Genomic DNA, 23,009 nt, shown 5'->3' on the forward strand with positions numbered 1-23,009 from the left:
ATATCTCATGGAATAATTATGCTCTCCTGCCCTGCGTTCCTACCTAAAGGAAATGATGCGCGGCTTGTTATACTCACATATATTATACTGTACTTTGATTGGGTTCAAAGTCATACTTGCTTTTTTTGCCTTCTAAAATCATTCTGCACTGAAAGGGACTGCACCCAATTTCGTTGTACTTGTTCAATGATAAAAATCATATTCAAACAGGGCCCTGTCTCTAGGGGGCATGCTGGGAGTGTAAGCCAGTGGGACTCGGCCTTCCAGATGTTGTTGTACTCCTAATGGTTTAGCAGGGTGACTGGGGGAAGGGTGCAGGGTCATTATGGTGCTGTGTACCTGGCTCCAGGACTCCTGATGGCATTTCAAGGTGTGCGACTCGGCCCCACACAAAAAAGACAGCGGTCAGCATTTACTGTGGGCATGGTCTCTGGCAACCTGACACACGACACTCCCCAGCCTCACGCACTTCCTCCTGCCACCACAGTTCTAGGCATGAGAAGCTGTAATGAGCCACTTCTCCAACTGCCAGGTTAAAAAAAAATCTGAAAAAAGGGCTTGGAAGGAAAAAATGACAGCACAGCAACTGTGAACTAATGAAATGTGACAGGGAGGAAATGACAGCTAGCAGACGGGCAGCCGGGGCCGATCACCAGCACCATATAAGTCCAAGACTGCAGTGCTCCTGCAGCCTCGGCATGCTCCACCACAGGACAGGGTCCGGGCTGCTCTCTGCTGCTACATTATGAGACCATGGGGCTGCAGACTGACTCAGTGCCCGGGGACCCTGATGTCACAAGCTGTTGGACCAGCCACAGAGCCTGTGGGATCATCCCCAGACCTCGAGACTGAGGCAGCAGGCCCATCAGGAGTGAACTGGACAGGTTACTGTGGATATGGAGGCAACAGAGCAGGTTGGGGATGAAGTATGTTGTCATTGTAAGCTCTCTTCAGTCCTGTTTTGCACATCTCACTGGTAGGGGGAGGAAACAAAGAAGGGACTATAAAATAAAATAAAATAAAGTGGAAAGTAAAAATTTCTCAACTTCTCTGCCAAAGCCCTCAGTTTCATGTAAGCCAGCTTAAACACAGCAGTATTGTGTGACACACAATCAGACCAGCAGTGGGACCTCTGTCTAATAAGAGAGCTTGGTACGGTGCTAGGTACCACGGGTCGGGCCTGCCAACACCTACACCACCGGAACATTCCAGAAACGTTGCCCAGATGTTCCAGAAATTGCTCCCCCACACTTCCCCAGGTGACTGCAAGTAAGTGATAGCCACCCTAGCACAGGGATGGGGGGAGGCAGCATGTATGAGCCAAAGGAGATGCTGCCCCCGATGATGTCTCTAGTCAGCACAGGGTGGCACAGCAGCCCAAACCACTGGTGTACCCATCGGCAGGATACCGGCTGGGGGAATTTGTGAAAAATGGCACTGCAGCTTGTAAATCAAGTGCATGCTGGAATCCCTAACCCTGGTTGGAGACCAGGTTGAAAAATACCACAATGTGCCATCCAGCACCAAATTATTCCTGTCATATTTTCTGTGCATAAATTGGTGAAGGCCTAGCCCCAACACCCCACCCCAAAGAACTCTATCCCCAACTCATCATCCCTAAACACTACAGTCATTCTCATCTAATACACCATTAAGAGTGTAAATGTCATGAACTATACAAACAAGAACAATGCCCTTTTGACTGACTAATCAGTAACTTGACCACCACTAAACCCGGCGTACTTTCTTGTAGAATGAGTAAACACAACTCTTGTGAGGTCTTCCTGAACAGGTACATCTCCCCACATCTCATGCTGTGTGTGGGAACCAAATTAGGTCACTTAGTACATCTTTGACAACGAAAAGCAAATCAAGTGAATAAGTCGAGAGCAAGGAATAATGCTATCCTTTGTTAGTGTGGAGAGACAGAGGCGACCTGTCAGATACACAGGTATGCGCTGAGGCTCCAGGAAGGTGAGAGAAAAGCATAATTTTTCATATGTGCTGTCAGACACAGACTGGTCAGTAGTAGTTGTCTGAAAGGGGAGGGATTACCATTGCCGATTGCCAGCTGATTTTACCCAGCTGCTCACATCACACCCAGCATTCATTCTCCAGCTCACAACTCTGTCACCCTCCCCAAACCTCCACCCCCCCTGCCAACAGGCAGCAACACAACAGCAGAACAAGGCACAGGATTAGTGGCCCCCACAGGGAAGAGCATGGGCGTGATTCATTGAAATGCGGAGCTGTCATTTCGGCAAGGGTGGAGTTTACTATAAATGCAGTGGAGACAAATGAATCATGACTCCTAAAGCCAACAGTGCATCAGTGTGTAGCTGCGGGGTAGTGTAAACAAAGCAGATGACCGTGCCATCCCTCAGCGTCAACATGAGGCCGGAACCAGATGAGACTGTACCACAGGAAAGGCTTGGATATGTCAGTCAGGCATGCACACCCCTCCAGTCAAACACACAGGGTACTTGGGTAAGCATGGGCTAGAAGCTTCCCTCGAGCAGAATGGCCCATTCCACAGAGCAGCACCAACTCCTGCATGAAGCACTTGCGGCCATATAAGGACCTAGAGCAGGTTAGCGTCTCTTCAGGGAGACTCTAAGAGGAGGTCCAGCATGCAGAAACAAAATTACTGTGGTTTTAAAATCCTGGAACTCTTTATGAGCAAGTGGACCATCTACATGAACCACTCAAGAAGCCTTTTAGCCTAGCTGAGTAGCTAGAGCTGTGTGGAGAGTCTCTGAGCTCTCCAAGACTGCGCGCGGCTCAAATCAGTCAGGAACCTCAACACGATACAAACCAGAAACTGTCAAACTGTCACCATTAGACAGTGACGCACATGTGAAGATAACTTACAGCTACCCCTATATTAACCATTTGCTGAACCTGATGTCTGCAGCTAGAAAAATACACAAGCTATACTCTTGAAAGAAAATCTTCATCTGAATAACACTTATGGTCATAGCGTCACATCCAGGGCCAACAATTTAATATCAAGAAATATATATTAATTATATTATTATAATTGTACCCATTGTAATATTACTGTAGGTATCAGTGGAGCACATAGGGCTAAAGGGCTGCCACAGTGCTTTGGGCACTGACAGCCGCAGTGGCGGTCCAAGGAAACCTACCCACTCGGAAGTTGGAGGCAGTGAGAGTGTCCGTGGCATGCCCGTTCTCGCTGATGATGGTGGTGGTGTTGCCCTTTTCACAGCTGTTCTGGCACTTGCCTCCACTGCAGGTCAACTTGCAGATGCTTGGGGTGAAGACTACCCTGATCCGACCCGTGTGGTTGCCCCCTGCCAGCCAGCACACGCAGGAGAGGAAGAAGAGAGACGTTAGTGTGACATCCACTGGCACCGCCCCCCCCATTTTACAAAAAAAAAAGGCTTCAGTTGAAAAGCGTAAAAGGAAGGCGGCCTCTCTCTTCTTCACGAGTACTCTGATTCTGCCCCTCTCCTTCTCCCCTTTTACTTCCTCTCTCTCTCCCTGCTCCTAAATCCAGTGGCGCCTCTGAAACAAGAGCAGGGAAATACGGAAAAAAAAACCTCAGCAAACAAAACTCCGGGATGGGCTCCAACTGCGCCCTGGAAGTGCTGAGGTCTTGAGAGCCGTTCACAATACCTCACTCTATCCTGACAGAGACCGAAAGTGGGGATGCTCTCCGCCCATCCGCCCCCGTCACCCTCCTCACTATCCTGCCAGCCACCCAGCCAACATAAGGAGTGGAGCCAAGCCGTGCCCCCCCACCCCGAGCCCATTGAACGCCCCCACCGTGCCCTGGCGTGTCTTCACTCTCCATACTCTCCCCTCTCTGCACTTCGCTTTGATGAAGTCACTCCTGTGCTTTCTGCCTCAAAATCCCCGCCCACCCCATCCTCTCCACCCTCCCACTCTGTCTCCAAACATCTGTCTTCCGAGTCCCAACCCCTCATTCCTTCACTCCGGGTCCCCCTCCCTGCTGATGCCATGTATGTCAGGTGACCTCACCATTCCTGCAGCCACCCCTGCTCCTCTCCCCACTCATCCCTGCGCTCCACCTCACTCATCCCATTTCTGCAGTTCCCCACGTTTTCCTGATGGCCCCCGCTTCCCTTTCCTTCCTTGTCCCACCCCACCCCACCCCGCCCTAGCACAGCTGGTTTCCGCACTCGTAGGTTTAGTCTGCGGCTGTCAGCTGTTTGCACCAGACAGTAGAGAGAAGCGGGGCCCAGAGCCAGCCAGTCATTGGAGAGAGCACTGGCATGGCTTGGCACTAGGGAGCACCGCGCTGAAACGCATGTGTCATCATGCCAGCCTGCTCACCGCCGCCAACTCGCTCCTATTTAAACTCCCTCAAAAATACAACCACTGTAATGTCCCATGGGAAGTCTTCAGAAAGACAGGAAAGCAAATTTGACTGAATATTCCAGGTTTGGGCTGCCTTTACTGAAAAGACTGAAACTGGTGAAAGACATTGATATGGTAATTAAGTACATGCTAAGTAACTGAGTCACACCACCATTAAATGCATTTTTCAACGGTGAGCTTTTCAGCTGCTGTGTGGAAAACATTTTCAGCAACAATCACTATAATAATAAAAACCTTATAAGCACTGACAGTCGTGCTTCAGATTCGACAGAGCACCACTTTGAGATCAGAGTTGGTCAGGCGTTCTGCTCAGGTGTCCACACATCTGACAGTATGACAGTGCCTCTGAGACCTTCTCCAGATTCTTCCATCATCCAATCCGGACAGAAATTATAAGATCCTGGCATCTGGGTTCTGACCGACACATCAGCATCACATGATACAAAAATGGAGATAGTTCCCCAGGTAGAACATACCAGACCAAAGCCACAGGTTGGAAAAGAGGACTGTGATGAATGAGTCTCTGACGTATGGTGACATAGCACTGGACAGGCTCCAATATGTCAGTGCCATGCAAGGATAGACACTCCTCTCACAGCTGTCCAGGATGAAGTCATTAATCTTCAAGTGTCGCACTGATTAAAGCCAAGAGCGGAACTGTTTTCACAAGGGGAGGCAGGGAGGTGGGGAACTGGGTATTGAAAGGATTTCCTTTCAGCTTCAGGCTAAGTGAATTCCACGTAGTAAAGCCCCTAAAGAAGACCAGAGGACCTGGGGAACACTATGGGTTCACAGCCTGCTGCTGGCTACCCACATGTGCTCTCCTTCACAGGCCACAGGCACCACAACAAAGAATATCACAACAAAATGTGCTCAAGCAGCAAGACAGCAAACACTTTCTTTGTTTAATGTCCCAGCTAGGAAGCCCAGACCCATGCCATGTCCTGCTTCAGTCAGTCCACTCTATGCCTTTAGGCTTCCGCTGCCAAGGTAGCAGTATGAGAAGCCACATACTCATTGAGCTGAGCTTTAAGCACAATGGCAAAATCTGTACAATGGCCGATGGGGATGGAATCACACGTTAAAGATGGAGGAAGAAGACACCGTGAGGTCTAACGATGAGGACGAGCAGGTGCTGTGGTGTGTCACCTGTGACAGATGTTTATCCTGGAAGCTTGTTCCCTCTTAGATATCTGACCTCTCAGATGAGGGCTGTTTATGCTCGACTAAACAATTACTCAACGCCGGAGTGCTGTGGATGTTGTCTCAACGGCACAAGCCAAGAGTAAGCTGGATGATGGGTCAGCTAAGCCAGGACAAAACCAATATCCAAACCAGTATAGTATTTAAGCCCAGAGGACCTCTGCCCAAGATGTCCAAGGACAGGAGGCAGCAACCCAAAATGTATCATGGAGAAGCCACATGCAGTAGAAAAAGCTGTTTACCAGCCATATACTGCGGGGAAGAGTGTGGCCCAGTGAGTAACACAGTAATGAGAGGCTGACCTAACCAAGGCTGACCTAACTGAGGGTTCTCTGCTTAACAGTGATTAATGAGGGGGCAGATTTCCACCCTGAGGCAGTAGAGGCCACCAGAATAAATCAGCACACTTCGCCGACACACAAAACACCAAGCCGACGACCAGTTTATTCAATAACAAAAACTCATGTTTTAAAATAATACATTAGCTGTTCATTGTTGGCCAATGGTGCAAAGACGGGCAAGCCACCCCGAGACAGTTTTCTATGTTTGGCCAAACCAAAGTCCAAGAGAATAAACAAACAAAATAAAAAGGAACAGGAAAAGGAACAGAGAGGCTGCTTATTCTTCAAACAGCTGAGATTACACATGGTCAGCCAGAGCTGACCCGCCAGCGGAAAAGGTTAGACTGACCATTGGTGGAGCCATAGCCCCCAGACAGGGGGATGGCACGGTCCACCGGCTGGTTCGAGGAGGGGTAGTACTTGGGCTTGACAACGAACTGCTGGCTCTGGCCCTGGTAGGCTGTCCTGGAGAGGGAGGTTCGAACCCTGGGGAGGACAGAAGTTAAGAACAACATGTTACATTTCAAACTCATTACCATGCAATGCTCTAAGTTTGCATTTTCTTGAAAATATTGTTACCATCTACAACAGGGGTGCCCAACTCCAGTCCTGAAGGGCCGGAGCCCTGTGTAGCTTAGTTCTATCCCTGTACCACCATAAATAATTCAGCTCAAGAGCTGTGTGGTAATTAGCACAAGGAGTTGAATCAGGTGTGTTAAATGAGGGGAAACCCAAAAATGTGCAGGGCTCTGGCCCTCCAGGACTGGAGTTGGGCATCCCTGATCTACAAGAGCATTGTATTTGTGGCTCTTAGTATGCCTGTTGTATGTTTGTTGCATGTAGTAAGCTTGCCTGCACTATGCTTTGTGAAATCAAATACGACTTTCACACAAAGTCCTTGATATCAAGTTTCAGATTCTGTCTGTGAAGAACAGGATAACTGAGATTTTAAAGTCATTCCCAGATTACCCTGGAAATACAGATATTAACACAGCATATAAACCTCTGTCGAGAGGATTCTAAGTAAAACTATTGTTTCGACCATACCTCCACAATTTTGGGATGACAAAACCCCATGGATCTGCACCTGACGCACTCCATGGCCATTATGGAAAGTTGAAGGTGCACAATGACAGATTCAGAGCTTGTAATTTCAGGTCTTTTTCTTGGTCAGATGACAGGTTGACAGTACACAGAGAAGACTCTCGTGTTAAAGGTTCTGCCTTCAGAATCCCCCCTCAGGGAACCTTTCGCGGTTCAAACCTGGAGCTTCCCCCCTTTAGCAAGCCCTGTGGCTTACACCAGGAGACGGCCCCTTTTCCTGTCTGTTCCTACTAATCTCCTCCAGCGGAGACCTGAAGCAACTCTGATACATTCTAATCACCAGGAACGTTGCCAAAAGTAAAACAAAAAACCCAAAGCATCCTGACAGGGCTCCTCCAGCTGGACCGGGGGTGTGATGATGGACAGTGTGCTGATGGAAACCCAAGCCAAGACCATCAAGCCACTGGTGCAAGAAGCACTCCCCCATCCATGCATAAAAAGCACCAGCCGAGCTTCATAAAAACTCAATGGAGCTCTTCTGGAAGAAGATGTTTGACCATTTGGGAACAAGGCTCAGAGTAACCCAACACTGAGCAGCATGATAACGTGTGATTCAGAGGTCTCACATTCTATTCCTTACCTTCCTCCACTTAAAAAACCACAGGAAACTGGAAGTCGAGAATATCTACATGTACAATTGAAAGGGACTTTCAATTGATCTTTCACCCAGCTGTAGTGCTTAATACACTGAAACAGTGAAAATAAAGATACAGATACACACATGGGCAAAAAGGGGCCAAACCTAAAACTGCAAAACATTAAGCTTTTAATGGTTCCAACACCAAGTAACTAGTCAGGACATTGGTGTGAATTAAACAAAGAGATAAAGTAACTTAGCTTCTCCCTCTGATTTCGTTAATGACTAATGCTAATAGCTTCAAACAGTTCATGAGCAGTTGAAAAATGTTCTATTTAGTGTGAGACCAAATATTCTCCGCAGGGTTCAAATCTGAACTCTGACCAGGCAATTTTGGGTTTGACCCATCGTTTCTGCCCAGGAGTGCACATATATACAGAGACACATACAGAGACATAAACAGACAAACACAGAAACACACATGCACAGACACACGAAAGAATGTAAAAGACCAAAAGCTTTTTGCCCATAAGCTTACATGTCCGACTCCAGCACAGGCTTCCATCTGTTTGTTGCCCCAAGGCTGTGACACCAGCTGTGATCCTGACCTTCAGCACCACCAATGAAGCCTGTTTTACTCAATCTCCATAGGTGCTCAGACTCGTCATGCTAATTATCTGTGGCCCAGCAGCGATAGTTGGGGATGTCTGCCATCTCATCCCATCCCAGCCGCCACGAGGATGTTCAGAGAAATCCTCCCCACAACGGTGTCAGCACAGGCAACTCACTCACAGAGCCCCCCCACCTCTGAAAAGACTAGAAAACCCTTAAAGCATGCCCTCATCCTACCAGGCACCAACATGCAAACACCAAAGAGCACTGTAGGGTCTCCCAAGGCAAATTGGTCCTAGGTGAGTGGCCAGACTAAGTATGATTCAAATGACCATCATTAAGAAAAATATCAATGAACCAGAAACCTTGTCTGAATAGGGAAACCAAGGCTCCGTCCTAGAGCCAGACCTGGGGGGGGAGCTTGATGGCTAGCAGCTGGGACACAACCAGACAATGCCTTTACAGAGCTATATGGGACCACCTTCCTTGGGCCAACCACCTGCAGGAGGAGCCATAAAGGTCTGGTTAAATGTGGATTGGGCAGCAGTCAAAGGCAAAAAACTTGACAGACAACCCTGGCTACAAAACTGGCATTAGGGACATGGAAGGTAACTTTGCTCGTAGGAAAGGAGTCTAAGCTAGTGCAGAAGATCTCTAAATATAATCAGGATCACCTCAATACACAGCACGGGTTGTGGAACCAAATTTCTGGAGAGGGGCTGGACTCTTTTTCACTATGGCATTGCTCTGAGTGAGAGGTGTTGTGCAAGTGTGAGATTACTCATAGCTCCCCAGTTCAGTGCTTATTGGGTGAATGAGAGGGTTGCCCCCCTTCGGCTTTGAGTCGCGGGACAGGCTTTAGCTGTTTTCTATGTTTATACACCAAACATCAGTTCTGAGTATCCGGCCATCTTGGAGACCTTAGGTGGAGTGTTACAGCGCGCCCTCTCTGAGGATCCCCCGAATCCCACTGACATGACTTCCCTGGAGAAAGGAGAGTCATGGGACTCTGAGGAAGACTCACATATCACTAAGGCTGAGGTCACTGAGGTAGTCAAAAAAAAGTCTTTGGTGGTAGGACTCTGGGAGTGAATAACATTTACCCTGAGATCCTGGATGTTGTTAGAGTGTCTTGGCTGACCAGCCTCTTCAACATTGCATTGAGTTTGAAGACAGTGCCTCTGCATTGGTGTCTGGGATGGTGGGCCCAGTCTTTAAGAAAGGGGACCAGAGGGTGGGTTTCAAGTTCAGGGGGATCATACTAGAGGTGCTTTGATCCGATATTCAGATTGATATCAGCACCGATCCATACCTAATTAGCTGGATCAGGTATCGCCCATATGTGACCAATCCACGCCCGATATTTCGTTTTCGGCAGACTGTAAAAAGATCCCCCTATTTCTTGTTAAATCAATTTGTACAATCAACCTCAAGATAGCTCTTTCCCATTTTAGTTGCGTTATTTGGAGCATTCCAGCTGAGGCTAACCACTCCGTTTTTGCCAGTAATTGTGAGTGTGGTGACTTCCGTCTTCTGTGACGCCATGTCAATTCTATTTTTTTATTTTTTATTTTTTATTTTTTGTGTGTGTAGCGCATTTTCACAACACTGCATGTACATACCCTTCGAAGTAGGAGGAGAAGTGATTGGCGATCTGTAAGTATTTTATGCTTGAAACAACATCCAGTAGCACAGCTATTTGCAATCTTTGTAAAAACAAACTTTTGAGCAGTGGATGCAGCGTATAGTGGAAAATCCCACTACACAAAGCGCACGCAAATACACGCAATGTGAGTAATACGAAAAAAGCAAGATGTGGAAGTCGCTAGCTTGGGCAGTTTTACGCACTCACTATAGCTTGTTATATAAAAGGGGCTGCAATCGCAGTGAAGTGTACGTGTCTAATTGCATTTTCGCTATTCTTAATCCAGAAAAGAGAGATCTCTCTCACAGCCTATGTGTGAGGGTGGGGGCATGGGGAAGCTCTCTAGCTTTCTTTCACGCATCGCATAATCACCAGGACTTCAGATGACAGGCGAAACGTTTGGCCTATGACATGCGTTTTGAGACTGAAAAGTTAGTAATCTGTATACGCTTGCCGTTTCTTTTATGTTTAATACGGTTAGCGAAGCACAACACATAATCCTGTTTTAGTATACTATGGTTTGGTATACTTCAGTGCGATATGCACTAAAGTGGCGGTGAAGAAAGGAACAGCTCAGCAACCAGTACATCTTTTAAAAGAGGAGATCTTGTGGATAGACAAGGTAAAAGACATGGGTAGTGTAGTGGTACTCCTTGCAGTTTAAAATCTGACACATTTATTAAACATAAGGATATGCCGATTTTATACGGATTACTAGCTTTTCAGTATCATAAAATACCTCATTATTTTAGCCATACTACTAAACTGCTTACCAAATTGTGGGTTTTAAGAAACATCCGTACAGTGCAGAAAAGCTGGTGTCCAGCCAAATGTTTTGCCCTTCATCTGAAGCCCTGGTGATTACTGCGCATGCGCAATATAATATTGCCATGATATCGCCCAGGCCTATCCTCAGGTATGTTATTGCTAGAGGCCTGCAGTCCACACAGAGTGTTAACTAAATTATATGAATATGGATTAATGAATAAAAGTAACCATTAGCCAGCTGATTGTTAAATAATTTAGTGTATACATATGTGTGTGTGTATTTGTTACGTTGTCTTACAAAGATAGTAAAACAGTACAGTCGTACCTTGGAACACCAACTTAATTCATTCCAGAAGGCTGGCCCAGTTGCAATTTGGTCAAGTTCCAAGTCAAATTTCCCCAAAAGAAATAATATAAATTAATTTAATCCATTCCAGACCACCAAATGTTCACCTATTTATATTTACCTACCTAACTAATGATAAAAAGGATTAACAATCAATATAAAATTAATATATGACAAAAGCACACATTCAAAAGCAATAAACATAAAATAAATGACAATCCCATAGTCTGAAGTGAGAGCAGACACACGTGCACCACCTTCAAGTCACACTATAATTTAAAAAAGCTGTACAGTTATCCTCACCACTTTCCTCTTGCTGCTATCACTGCTCACTTTCTTTGGGGCCATGATTACTGTATCACTAAATGTACTGTAGATAAAGCACAAAAAAATTCACACCGAACACAGGAACACAGCTTTCGCATGGTAATTCAGTCGAGAGGTACCATGAGACTGAGAGCGATTCATAGGCATCCCAGTAGGTCCGTTTGCCTTTGTTTCAGCCCATCAGAGACATCTCGATCTGTACAAGTTTTTTTTTTTTCTGATTTGTTTTGTCGTGTGCCGAGTTATCGGTCGAGCTGTGGTTAGATTTTCCTTGACTGACCCCTTCGAGGTCTGAATTGCTAGAGTTGAACGTGTCTCGACCCATACAAGTTTTAGCAAGAATGGTCAATTTCCAAGATTTCGGTCAAGGTACAAGTTGAAAAAAATTCAACAGACCCGTTCGACATCCGAGTTCGTCGACTTAAGAGGCGCTCCAGTTCTAAGGTTTTACTGTATTTAAATAAAATATTTAAGCCTGATGTCTCCTCCCCACAATGAGACACACAGCCTATTAATTCTAAACCCTGGTATCGGATTGGTACTCAAGATCAGCTGATACCCAAAACCCACCTATTGGTATAAGTATCGGAACTGAATAAGTCGGATTAGTGCATCCCTAGATCATACTCCTCAACCTCCCTGGGGAGGTTGTTCCCCAGGCTAGCAGACTTCTTAAATTCCACCTTCCTCATTAACGTTGATAAAAGCACATTTGCACTGTAATGTACTGTATATTTCTGCATACTGGAGCAAGAGCTTGGTTTGCATTGCTGGCAGTAAGTCAGACTCATTCAAGGTGGATGTTGGACTGCCCTTTGTCACCAATTCTGTTAATAACATTCATAGGCAGAATTTCTAGACATAGCCAAGAGACGGTTGTCGTTCAGTTTGGATGTAGATCGCCCTGTCCTAGTGGGGGGTAAGTTATTGTTTGAAATGGAGGAGTTTGAGTACCTCGGGGTCTTATTCACAAGTGAGGGAAGAATGGAAAAGGAGACTGACAGACAGATCAGTGCAGCATCATGAATTATGTGGACATTGTACTGGTCTGTCGTGATGATGACAGAGCTGAGTCGGAAGGCAAAGCTAAAAGTGTTGCAAAACATTTTAAACTTTACGGGACATCCATTTTTGTTTGATATCCTTATGGGGACATTTTCCCTAAGATGCATACATGCTGTATGTTTAGTAAAACACACATGAATGCACACTTTGCCCTTTCAACCTGGGGTGAAGGAAGCAGAGACCTTCACAGCATGGCTCTGAGGTTATAGATGCTCCCATTTCATGTTCCAAGGCCATGTCAGGCCTGCCCTTTGACCTGACCCCAGCGTAGTGGGTATCCTTTGAACATTATGCAGCCAAATGATATCTTTGAAGTACCTTTAGAAAGGGTAGATGTAAGCCATTTCAAACTCAGGCCTTCATATCACTGTCACCAGACAAGGGGAAAAGGGTATGGTGGCTAGTTGGGGGAGTCTGCACTCTGCCACGGGCTGTTTATACCCAATTCCCTTGAAATTTGATCTGCAATCCCAAAATCTTTTGTCACTGTGAACCAAATTATTGATGGTAAGCACTTGCTTGTTCTTTTTTTGTATTATACAGAAAACACATATTTTCATATGCATTTTTTCTAACATGCTGGAGGTTTTGGGATAAACACAAAAACAAATCATTTCATGAACGTTAACCCAATTACCTGACTGCCAGTCAGATGTGAAAAGCAGCTTCAATTGAACTAAGCACTAGTCCTTGCTAAGAAGCTGTTATAGACGCTAGAGAACCTAACCATTGGGGGCTGTTAGGAGAAAGGGGGGCTCCTTCCAAAAATTTTATCACACACACCTCGCAGACACAGTTTCCCATCCCGCTAGGTCTGGACGATGAAGCATGTTTCAGAACTGTCAATACAGCCACCCTCAGCCTTATTAAGAGCTAAACTGCAGTCTGATCAGGCCAGTCAGGCCCACTGCTGGTTATCTGCTTAAAATGGCTCAAAAAGATTATATTTATTAAAAAAATATGTATAACACGGAACAGAAGACTAAGCAGTGTTATTCACAGCAGGTGGAGTTCTGACCCCTCTCTGCCTCCTGTGGGGTGTTAAAGTAAATACATAATATTACCTCTCTCACTCATGACTGGAAACTGGTCAATTTGTATCGGAACCCCTAATGCTAAGTTCACACTACACGACTTCTTATCTTGTATTCGAGAGTCTTGTAGTCGATGTGGTTTGCACACTACATGGCTTATCAGCAATAGGGGGTTTCTCAGTACAAGATCTTTCACTAGGGGAAATCACTTATGAGTCTGCCTGGTCTCCAAAGTACAGTTATATGTGTGAATGACACCAGGAAAACACAATTCTAGTGTCAACACTCTACAAAATGTTTAAACACTTTAATCAAATGTCAACACATGCTCAACATTTGCAGATGCCAATTAAGCCTCATATACATAGAACTTTCAGGAAACAGTATTACATACTCTGGTTCTTCAGTGATCTGGCATATTAAATTTTACACATTTTTTTTTTTAATACTTCAAGAATCCCTGTGGGGAAATTTTATGTACTCTATGCCTCTCTCAACTTGCTCTTTATAGAGTAAGTTGTCCATGAGGGGCAGCCACCCATAGCGGCACCCAGGGAGCTAGGAGTTAAGGGCCTTGCTCAAGGACCTGCAGATGTGCTGAGGGGGGGTTTTGAACTGGCAACCTTCAGATTACAGGCACACAGGCTTCGCCCACTAAGCCACACACTGCCCCCTATGATACAGGCTCCCCCCATATTCCCTTATGAAATAGATTCTGCACAGAAAAACACAACAAACTAAAAAAGCCATCAAACTGAAATATTGAAACCTTTTCTAAAGTCCTCCCTCAGGTTTCACCTCACCCCGTGTCTTGGCTCTCATTGGCTGTGGTTTGTCACCACACTCATTGCCAGTCACAAAACTTTTCACACTACAAGATTAGGAGTTATCGACAGGTCCAAATATTTAGCATGCTAGATATCTGATGGGCATCTGCAACACATCGGCAACTCCGTTGGATCACATCTTTGAAGAGTTCACACATAGGGGTCGAGCATCAATTTGCCAGTGCCAATCAAACAGTAGTTTGCCTCTGATCTGGGGGTTTGTTGGCGATCTCCAAGAACTGTTGGTAAGTGGAAAATAAGTTACTGATACCACCAGATCATGGCAACAGCACCATGTGCTTTGAATTCAAACTTTCTTTGAAAAGAAGTAACTTTTTGACACAAAAATTGAGGATACTCCAACTGAAAAGCTGACACAAACACTACTCAGATGCATTCCCACTTGAGAGCCTGCATGTTGGTTTTTCTTGTCTGGTCCTTTTGCAGTATTGTCAAGCTCACTCAGGCACCAAAATGTGAAATAAGGCCAGGCAGATGGACCTGGAGATTTGCAAAGCAGGGTCCCAGAGTAATCAATATGAGACGGTACCTGTGCCATCAGAATCAGCCTCACATACCAGTCAAAGAGTACCAGTTAGGGAAAGCATGGGTTCCATCCCTATTGCCACCAGAACCAGGGCAGCCTGCTGCTGAGGATATGCTTTTTCCAGCACCATTACACCTTAAAACGGGCTGTCAACTTCCATGTCCTCTGGGGACTGGCCCATAATACTGTCACAGTTTAATGCCTTACAAATAGACTTTCCTCCCAGTGCCTGTAAAACTCCGGGGCACACAAAAAAAAACATTATCAGAACAAATGCTAATAAATAATGACCAGCAAAAGAACAATAATAAAAAGCAGTGGAATATTTCGTGTTCCAGAATGAATTTTTTTGAGCATCCAGGACAAAATTTCTGAAAAAAATCCTCAGGCATCCCAGGGCAACCCTACTTCCAACCCCCACTAAATTTGTCTGTTCTGGCAGTTAACATGATCTTAACAGATATAGTCTTTCTGAAATTTTATTAACATACAAAGTAAAAATGCCATTCATTGAATCCTGTCCACATAGGTAGCCTACATAGGAAAAATGTTAAAAAGAAAGAAAAGTGACCCCTTAATGAAAGCCTTTGCCACCAGTCACTGCAGACTTTATGACAGAATGGAGTTATTGCCATCATGCTGCAGTTTATGAAAAAAGCTCTGCACAGAAAAACACAACAAACTCATGCCTTGTCCACACGTACACGGGTATTTTTTAAAACAGTGTTTTTCCTCCTCCGTTTTAAAAAAAAAATGCCCGTCCACACGAACATTGTCTTCTAAAATATTTCCATCCACATGAAACCGCTAAAATGCCCTGTCAAAAGCAAGCCAAACCAACAGGCGGCATTATAACTCTAACCGTACTGCCATGTTAGCCAATCAGAAGCCTAATTGCCCATCCTGTTAAGTTGAAAATCATGGCGCACATTCCGACGCCTGTGTTAATCAATATAATGCGAGAGTTACTCAACATTTATCTGTACACATGTAAGAAGTCCTGTCAGCAAAGTTAGCACAAGCACTATTTCGGCTACATCCGCCATTGCTCAAACTCGCCTAATGTATACAGCAAACAGCGCACGGTCTGATGTTAAACAAAGTGGACAACAGCGCACAATGTGACGTTTCGAGCCAAAAACTCTGTTTTCCCTATCTACATGTCGACGCTGAAGACGGAGTTTCTTAAAATCTTCACCCTGGATGGAGTTTTGCAAAAGCTCCGTTTTCAGTGACCTGAGACGCCGTTTACGTGTGGACAAAAGCCCAAGACGTATAGAAAAAGGTACGTTTTAAAAAATACCCGTGTAAGTGTGGACAAAGCATAAAAAAGCCAACAAAAAGTCCAATGCAAACCAAATGACCCATACTAAAAACTCTAGCATGGAGCTTCACTTGCCAGTCTAAGTTAGCTGCAGGATTTCTGCTTGTAAACCTGTTTTTGCCAAATGGCCAAATTTACCCACGTCCTTGTTGACACTGGATACAAATGTCACTGCGATGGATGCAATTTGAGTCACACTTTCTCTCCCTCAAACCCAAATCAGTTGGCTTCTTCCAGATGAGGAGAAAAAGTTCTGGTATTTCGAACGGCAGGGTAGATTACCTAGCCTTGTGGATTCAATGATTCAGCATGGTTCTCCATTCGTACTAGAAACATGCAAACCATGCAGCAGTTCTCGGCTTGTCTTGGACTTAGAGCAGCCACAGAGATAAATATCCAATTAGGGGCAAGGAGTTCAGTGGATCAGGTGTAAGAAACCCCAGGGCAGCCCCAGAACACCTTGGAGAGATTATGAATCTCAGCTGCCCTGGGATTCCTTGGGATTCCCTAAGTGGAAGTGAAAGAGCTGGTTGGTGAAAAGGTCTGGGCAACCCTGCTTGGACTGCTGCCCCCATGACCTGCCCCCAGATAAATGGCAAATAACGGATGAATGGATGCATACATGCATGCATGGATGCTTGCATGCATGCATGCATGGACAATCAGACTGATTTTCAGGGTAAAGCAGAACATAAGGAAAGCATTCATGAGAGATGTTGCTGGTCAATATGACTTCAGGATTATGCAACCTGCCCCCTTTCCCCAAAGCTTGAGCAAATTCCACACAACAGAGCTCAAGGAGTTTTTATGTGCTTGTTATAATAATCCTTTTGAGAGAATAAATAAACTGGTAAATGGGTACCTGAATAGTCAAGACTACCTCAGGTGAACTGTTGTTTGCATCATTCAAATGGGATACACACATGCTATTGTGAAAAAAATGAAGAATTTCTTCAAATTATGGGGCATGACTGGTGTTTCAAAGTGCTGTGAAGGTCCCATCACAGAAGTAATTATTGCTTACGATATACCGAGAGAGATTACCTGCCATTCCAACAGTCAGGCAGAAGGAAACCCAAGACAGGCAAAGCATCAATTTCACAATAGAAGTTAACGTCTCAGAAAGAAATGTGATGGATTTCAAGAGGCTTTAGCACAGTGTCATCCTCTAATGATTGAACATAACAAATCATGACACCCCCCCATGCAGACTAACCAAAAAGCTCAAAACATCAACAGTGAACTATGCCTCCAGTGTTCACTCTGATATGTTTGACAGCAGATCTTTGATGTGACGGACAAACCAGGGACCCAAGAATCTTTGAAGGTGTACTGTATAGGGGGGTGGGGGCAGTTCAGTTTCCTCTGGATACATGCAGCTGCTGCTGGTGTTTACGGGCACTTATTGAGTAGCCAATGGGACTTCTTCCTGGATTAGAAGCCCAGAAAAAAAGCTGTAATGGGGGTGGGTAACAGAGGGTTAGCATCAGATGTAGCCCCAACTGTTAGCTTAGGAGTGCAGGAGAGGATCAAGCAAGGCTGTCCAAAGTATAAATAAACAGAACGCGATACCTCTGCACATAGCTGGACTCACCATGATTACTTAAATAGCCGTAGCCATGTTCATGTTAACCCACTCCCGGAATAGAGCAAGAGATGTTTCCTTGCAGCCCTTTCAATGTAAGGGACACAGAATAAGAGGCAATTAAGGCATGGCTAACACCACCAGCAGAATAAACAATGAAACCACTAAAGGCCTGCCTAAAGAGACAATTTGTCAGGAGACCTTCCCATCATGAAGCATGTGGGAAAATCTGATCTTGTTTTGCTAGTAGATTGAATTAACCCTCTGATTCCTCCTTTCTCCCTCTCCCACTTCATTGGCAGCTGAGTTTATTTTCAGAAAGGCAACCCTGGCACAGGCACACAAGGTGTTCTTCAGCATGGAAGGAGGTGGTCTCTGAAGATAGCAAGGTCAATTTCTTGACGTCTATGGGGAGGATGTGAATTTCACTTCCCATGCAGAAGGGTACATAGTCTACAATGAAGAAAATCACAGCCCTCACAATCACAGCCAACTGTTATGTAGCAAGATATAGCTGAGGGTTAGCAAGGAAACGAACGAAGTGAGATGGTTACTGAAGCCCAGTTCAAGCTTCTTAGTATGAGAACTCTGAGGATAGAGACATTATAAACATACAGTCCTGTTCCAGGTTCAGCAATTATCTGGCAAGGGCATGTGTGCTGGCATGTACTGTGTAATTAATGGAGAAACCCAAAAACAGGGATTTTTTATACTTTGTGGTACCCATGGATTGGTTTTCAGGTTTGTCAGGATCCCACATGGCCAAAGCTTCTCACATGTCCTTAAATACATAGCGTCCCCTTATAGCTTCCATTACTTTCCCCATTTCTTTGTTACCAGACTTCTCAAGGAATCTCGACATTCTGCTATTCACCAAACGGTCATGTTATGGATGGGTCCAGAAGAAAGTAGAAATGACAGTGCAGGCCAGCTGGAGTGTGGTAATGAACCTTTGTGATGAGCGTTGATGTCTAACCACTCCAGAATTCGGCTCTCCCATGTATGAAGTGCAGTTACAGTGATCCATGTCTTGTCTCAGTACTTATGTGCCCTTGACAGCCCGCCGTCTATCAGGACCCCCACTCTAAACAGAGTTTTAAGTGTCAAGCTGTACAACCAGAGCATCTTTAGGATATCCCACAGTGTGGGGGGGCACTGCATGGCTATGGACTGCATGCCAACCCTGACTCATTATGGTCAATTATGGCAGTGTGGGAGTCTGACTCACATATCTTCTAAACAGATGTCCTTGACAGAACTGATCATGGACTTCACACAAACACAGACACACAGGTACAGACACAGACACATACACTCCACTAGTGACATTTCCTTCTCATGTGCTCAATGTGAACAATGTAAAGTATATCTAGCTCTTGAAATGTTTTCCTAAACTGTCGCAGGGTCAGATCTCTAAAACCATGGGTGTGTGTCAGACAAAGAAGGCTCACCCCCAGCATGTGGCAGGTTATTAAACAGAACATCAAACAGAGACTAAATGGCTCAAGGGCCTTCCACACTGAGCTTCACAGAGATCCCATACACAGGGGAGTCAACCCATCTTGAAATACTTTGGAATACCTGTGTATGTGCAGAAAAATAAGGCTGTCCTGACTCATCATCACACAGGATAGTCCAGATCTCCACTGCCGCCATATATCCCTATTTGGTTAATTGTGACAAAGTGAGCAAAGTTCTCTCAAAGTCCCAGAAGGGTCTGAGGTGACCTTTGTGGATAATGTGTGAACCTTTGTTCTAGCCGACCAATGGACCGGAGTACCCAGCAGTAACTGACTTCATGCCCATAATTAGGTTCCCCCGAACTTCCCAGAAGGCCCCAGCCCTTGGGTTTCTGATGAGTTTCAGATGAGGAACCACAACACATTGCATTTTCCCTGGGTGCAGAGCTCCAAAAGCCTCGACTTCACTAAAATCCTGATCAAGCATTCAGGAAACATGGAAATTTTTAGATCAAAGCTGTACCAAACAAAGTGCATTACCCACAGTGCCCCTGAAATCCACGCAACTCCTATTCAAGCACAGTAATACAGAGTTAGTGGTCTACCACTTGACTCTAATGAAAGGGAAAAAAGGAATTTTCTGGACTACAGCCACTCCATACTCCAGGGAAATTTCACCTATGATTCAAGGCCAGAATGGTAGCCAAAACTCAATGCCTTCCATCTCTGTTATATTTGATAATATTCATTAAAATAACTCACATCATTTAACTCCAACAACTGAACCATGCTGACAGTAATTACAGTGGTATTAACCTGTTGCCTGAGATGTATGTGTGAGGACAGATTGATGGAGGGATAAGCTTCAGTGCTTCCTTATAGTGTGACCTGTCCATCCAGTCACCCCCCTCCCCCACTATGCAGATTAGTACTTCTCCATGAAATAATTATTCATCATACTGGGAGAAGGACAGTTGCCTGGCCAGATCTGCATCTGCCACCAGCCAATGGGTATGGCTAAGGCCAAAATTCGGGAGAGGATATAACATCAGACAGGCCCCTAGAAGCAAGGACAGATCATCTCAAAAAAATGAGCAGACCTCAACCATGGAGATTTTACTAAGAATCCACAAGGAAAAAATCCATAAATATTTAAAATATTATTCATCAATGCAATAAATGCATACCTGAGTCCAGGGGCGTTGCTAGAGATTTTGGGCCCCATGAAAGCATATCATATTAGGCCCCCCAGTCCAAACCAATCCAGTTATTTTCCTAATTTTTTAGGGCCCCTGTCACTTTCCTCCCCCTTACAGCGCCCCTGCCTGAGTCCAAAGTGTCTAAGTGTGAAATGGTTCAGTTCTGAGCAGTTCTATCATCACATCATCTGGTGTTCAGGCAGAACGCTGAACACCTTTGCCCACCTTTGCTCCAGTTCATCATAACAAGGACAGGAGCTGCTCGTGATACCTAGCATGGCTGACAAGTTTTGCAAAACAAGGTAAGGACAGGCTAAGCCAGTCAGCGGTCAGCCACACCTGGCCCAGTGACACACACCGATTGTTAAAACACTCAGACTGGTTTTATGTACCAACAAGAGGGAAGCCCATGACCCATACAAGCATCTTCCAGCCATTTCTCTGGAACAGGATCATGGGAGGCAGAAGGGTGGACCCTATCTCAGACAGCACAAAACACAAAGCAAGCATAGATCAAGGACAGGATGCCTGTCCATCACAGGTGCACACACTCACACATTTACAGAAGTACCTGTTCATTTGACTGCATGTCAAACACCACAGGGAAAACATGCCAGCCCCACACAAACAGAGAGCAGAAGCGGGATTTGAACCCCCAGAACAGGAGGTGTACGGAAGCTGTACTGCACTAGGGATGACCCATAGTGTTCCCAAAACGGTACTGATTAGATCAGGAGAGCACCTGAAACATAAAATACGTTTGACAGAAGACAACAGTGAACACCCAGGTATCAGACAGCTTCAGGGTATTGATCTTGAGGTAGGGGCCTATACCTACAGGTCACGCTAATGTTTATGTTAAGAAAAACAGGGATCTAGAAAAGAACCTAGCATGGAGTAGAAGAAATCAGTTTGTGCGCCACACCATCTTTGGGAAAACAAGGCGGAGGAATTTGTGAGCTAATTTAATTGATGGAAAAATGACATGCAGATAATTATGGAATGATATGTTACTCACTGCAATATTCCATTAAAAAATGGTTGTAAAAACAGCTCACTGCTTCTGAACTTCTAACAATGAAAAGTAGAACAATAGATAACGACAGTCAGGGGGAACTTACGGCTGGGGACGGATGAGCTGTGGTGACTGCTTCACAGTGAGTGTCATCTGTGCCACGCTGCTGTGGGGGACCAGAGTATGGCCTTGGGTGTGACTCAGAGGGGATGCCTGCTGGGGGATGGGGTGCTGCAGTACCACACCATGCCCGTTGGGCCGGTCGTTTCCCGTCGTGGTCGGGTTGGATGATGCCGTGGTCTTCAGCTCGCAGGCCTTACCCTTGGAGCCTGGCTTACAGACACACAGCTGGGGCTGGAGGCACATTCCGCCATTCTGACACTGGGGTTGGCAAGTGGCTGCAACACAAAGCAAATGGTGGGGGGTGCACACACGCAGAAGCCCTCCTGTTATACAGCAGCATTACAAAGCCATCAGTCTCAACAGATTACAAAACAAGTACACCTAGCTCAAGTCAAGTCAAGTGGGGCTTTATTGTCACACCAACCATATTCAATACACTGCATACGGTGAGGTGAAATAACGTTCCTCATACTGCGCTGCTATATATATATTTAAAGTACGTGGATAGACAGGACAAGTCGGGGGGGGGGGGCATCTTAACAACATTGAGCACAATGTAAAAGTAAAGACTAATGGAATGTTTAAAATGGCAAATGATGGAGCAGCAGAGTGGCGATTGGGAGTAATAATGAATAAATAAAAATAGATACAGAGATGGACAAATATGTTGGTACCCTTATAGCTTATTGATAGAATGCTTCATTTCTCCTGAAAAGTGATTCAATTAAAAGCAATTGTCTAATGTATACCTGCATGCCTTTAGTATGTGATAGAGTAAACCAATTAAATGGTGAAAAGAAATGATTTGATGTTTGTTTTACAAAGACATGCTAAAATGGTATGGAGAGATTTTTCGGTACCCCTAAAGAGACTACTTATCCTTGCATTATAGTCATGTTTAAAACTAAGTGTTTAACCTTAATTACTATCACAAGTGCCTTCAAGCTTTTCATCAGCCATTCGGCCTATTTTAAAGGTAAAGAATATGCTACTGTATTGTCTGGTATCATTGTGTGAACCACACTGAACATGGACCAGAGTAAGCAAAGGAGAGAGCTGTCTGAGGAGCTCAGAAAGAAGATTATAGATAACCATGTCAAAGGTAAAGGTTATAAGACCATCTCCAAGCAGCTTCATGTTCCTGTGACCACAGTTAAAATATTTTTAAAAAGTATAAGGTTCATGGGACTGTAGCCAGCCTCCCAGGATGTGGATGCAAGAGGAAATTCAACCCCAGGTTGATCAGAAGGATAGTGCAGATGGTAGAAAAAGAGCCAAGGAAATCATCCAAAACCATTCAAGCTGAGCTATAAGGTCAAGGTACGTTACTTTCTGATTACATCAACTGTCGCATTTTGAACAATAATGGATTCCATGGAAGAAGACCCAGGAGGGCTCCACTATGGACAGAAAAACACAAAAAAGCCAGAGTGGAATTCACCAAAATGCATGTTGACAAGCCCCACAGTTTCTGGGAGAATGTCCTTTGGACTGATGAGACAAAACTGGAGGTTTTTGGCCAATCACACCAGCTCTATG

At 45.1% G+C, this 23,009-nt stretch overlaps 1 protein-coding gene across 8 annotated transcripts in view; it reads right to left on the bottom strand.

The window, feature by feature from the left end:
• The window catches only part of ltbp1 (latent transforming growth factor beta binding protein 1), a 78,997-nt gene that overhangs the window by 46,564 nt on the left and 9,424 nt on the right, over nucleotides 1-23,009 (bottom strand). For 7 of the 8 annotated variants that reach the window (XR_002837075.2, XR_002837076.2, XM_023803093.2 and 4 more), the window contains exons 3-5: nucleotides 21,454-21,745; nucleotides 6,262-6,398; nucleotides 3,150-3,317 (exon numbers count right to left, since the gene is read on the bottom strand). Coding sequence is in view for 6 of the 8 variants with exons in the window: in XM_023803093.2 (XP_023658861.2) it covers nucleotides 3,150-3,317; nucleotides 6,262-6,398; nucleotides 21,454-21,745 (597 nt within the window). In the remaining 2 variants the exon portion in view is untranslated. Of the gene's footprint in view, nucleotides 1-3,149; nucleotides 3,532-3,642; nucleotides 3,783-6,261; nucleotides 6,399-21,453; nucleotides 21,746-23,009 lie in introns of those variants that run through there. The other variant, XM_023803126.2, reaches the window with a different exon arrangement.

The sequence above is a fragment of the Paramormyrops kingsleyae genome, chromosome 3 (assembly GCF_048594095.1).
Source record: "Paramormyrops kingsleyae isolate MSU_618 chromosome 3, PKINGS_0.4, whole genome shotgun sequence".
In the NCBI taxonomy this organism is placed as follows: domain Eukaryota; kingdom Metazoa; phylum Chordata; class Actinopteri; order Osteoglossiformes; family Mormyridae; genus Paramormyrops; species Paramormyrops kingsleyae.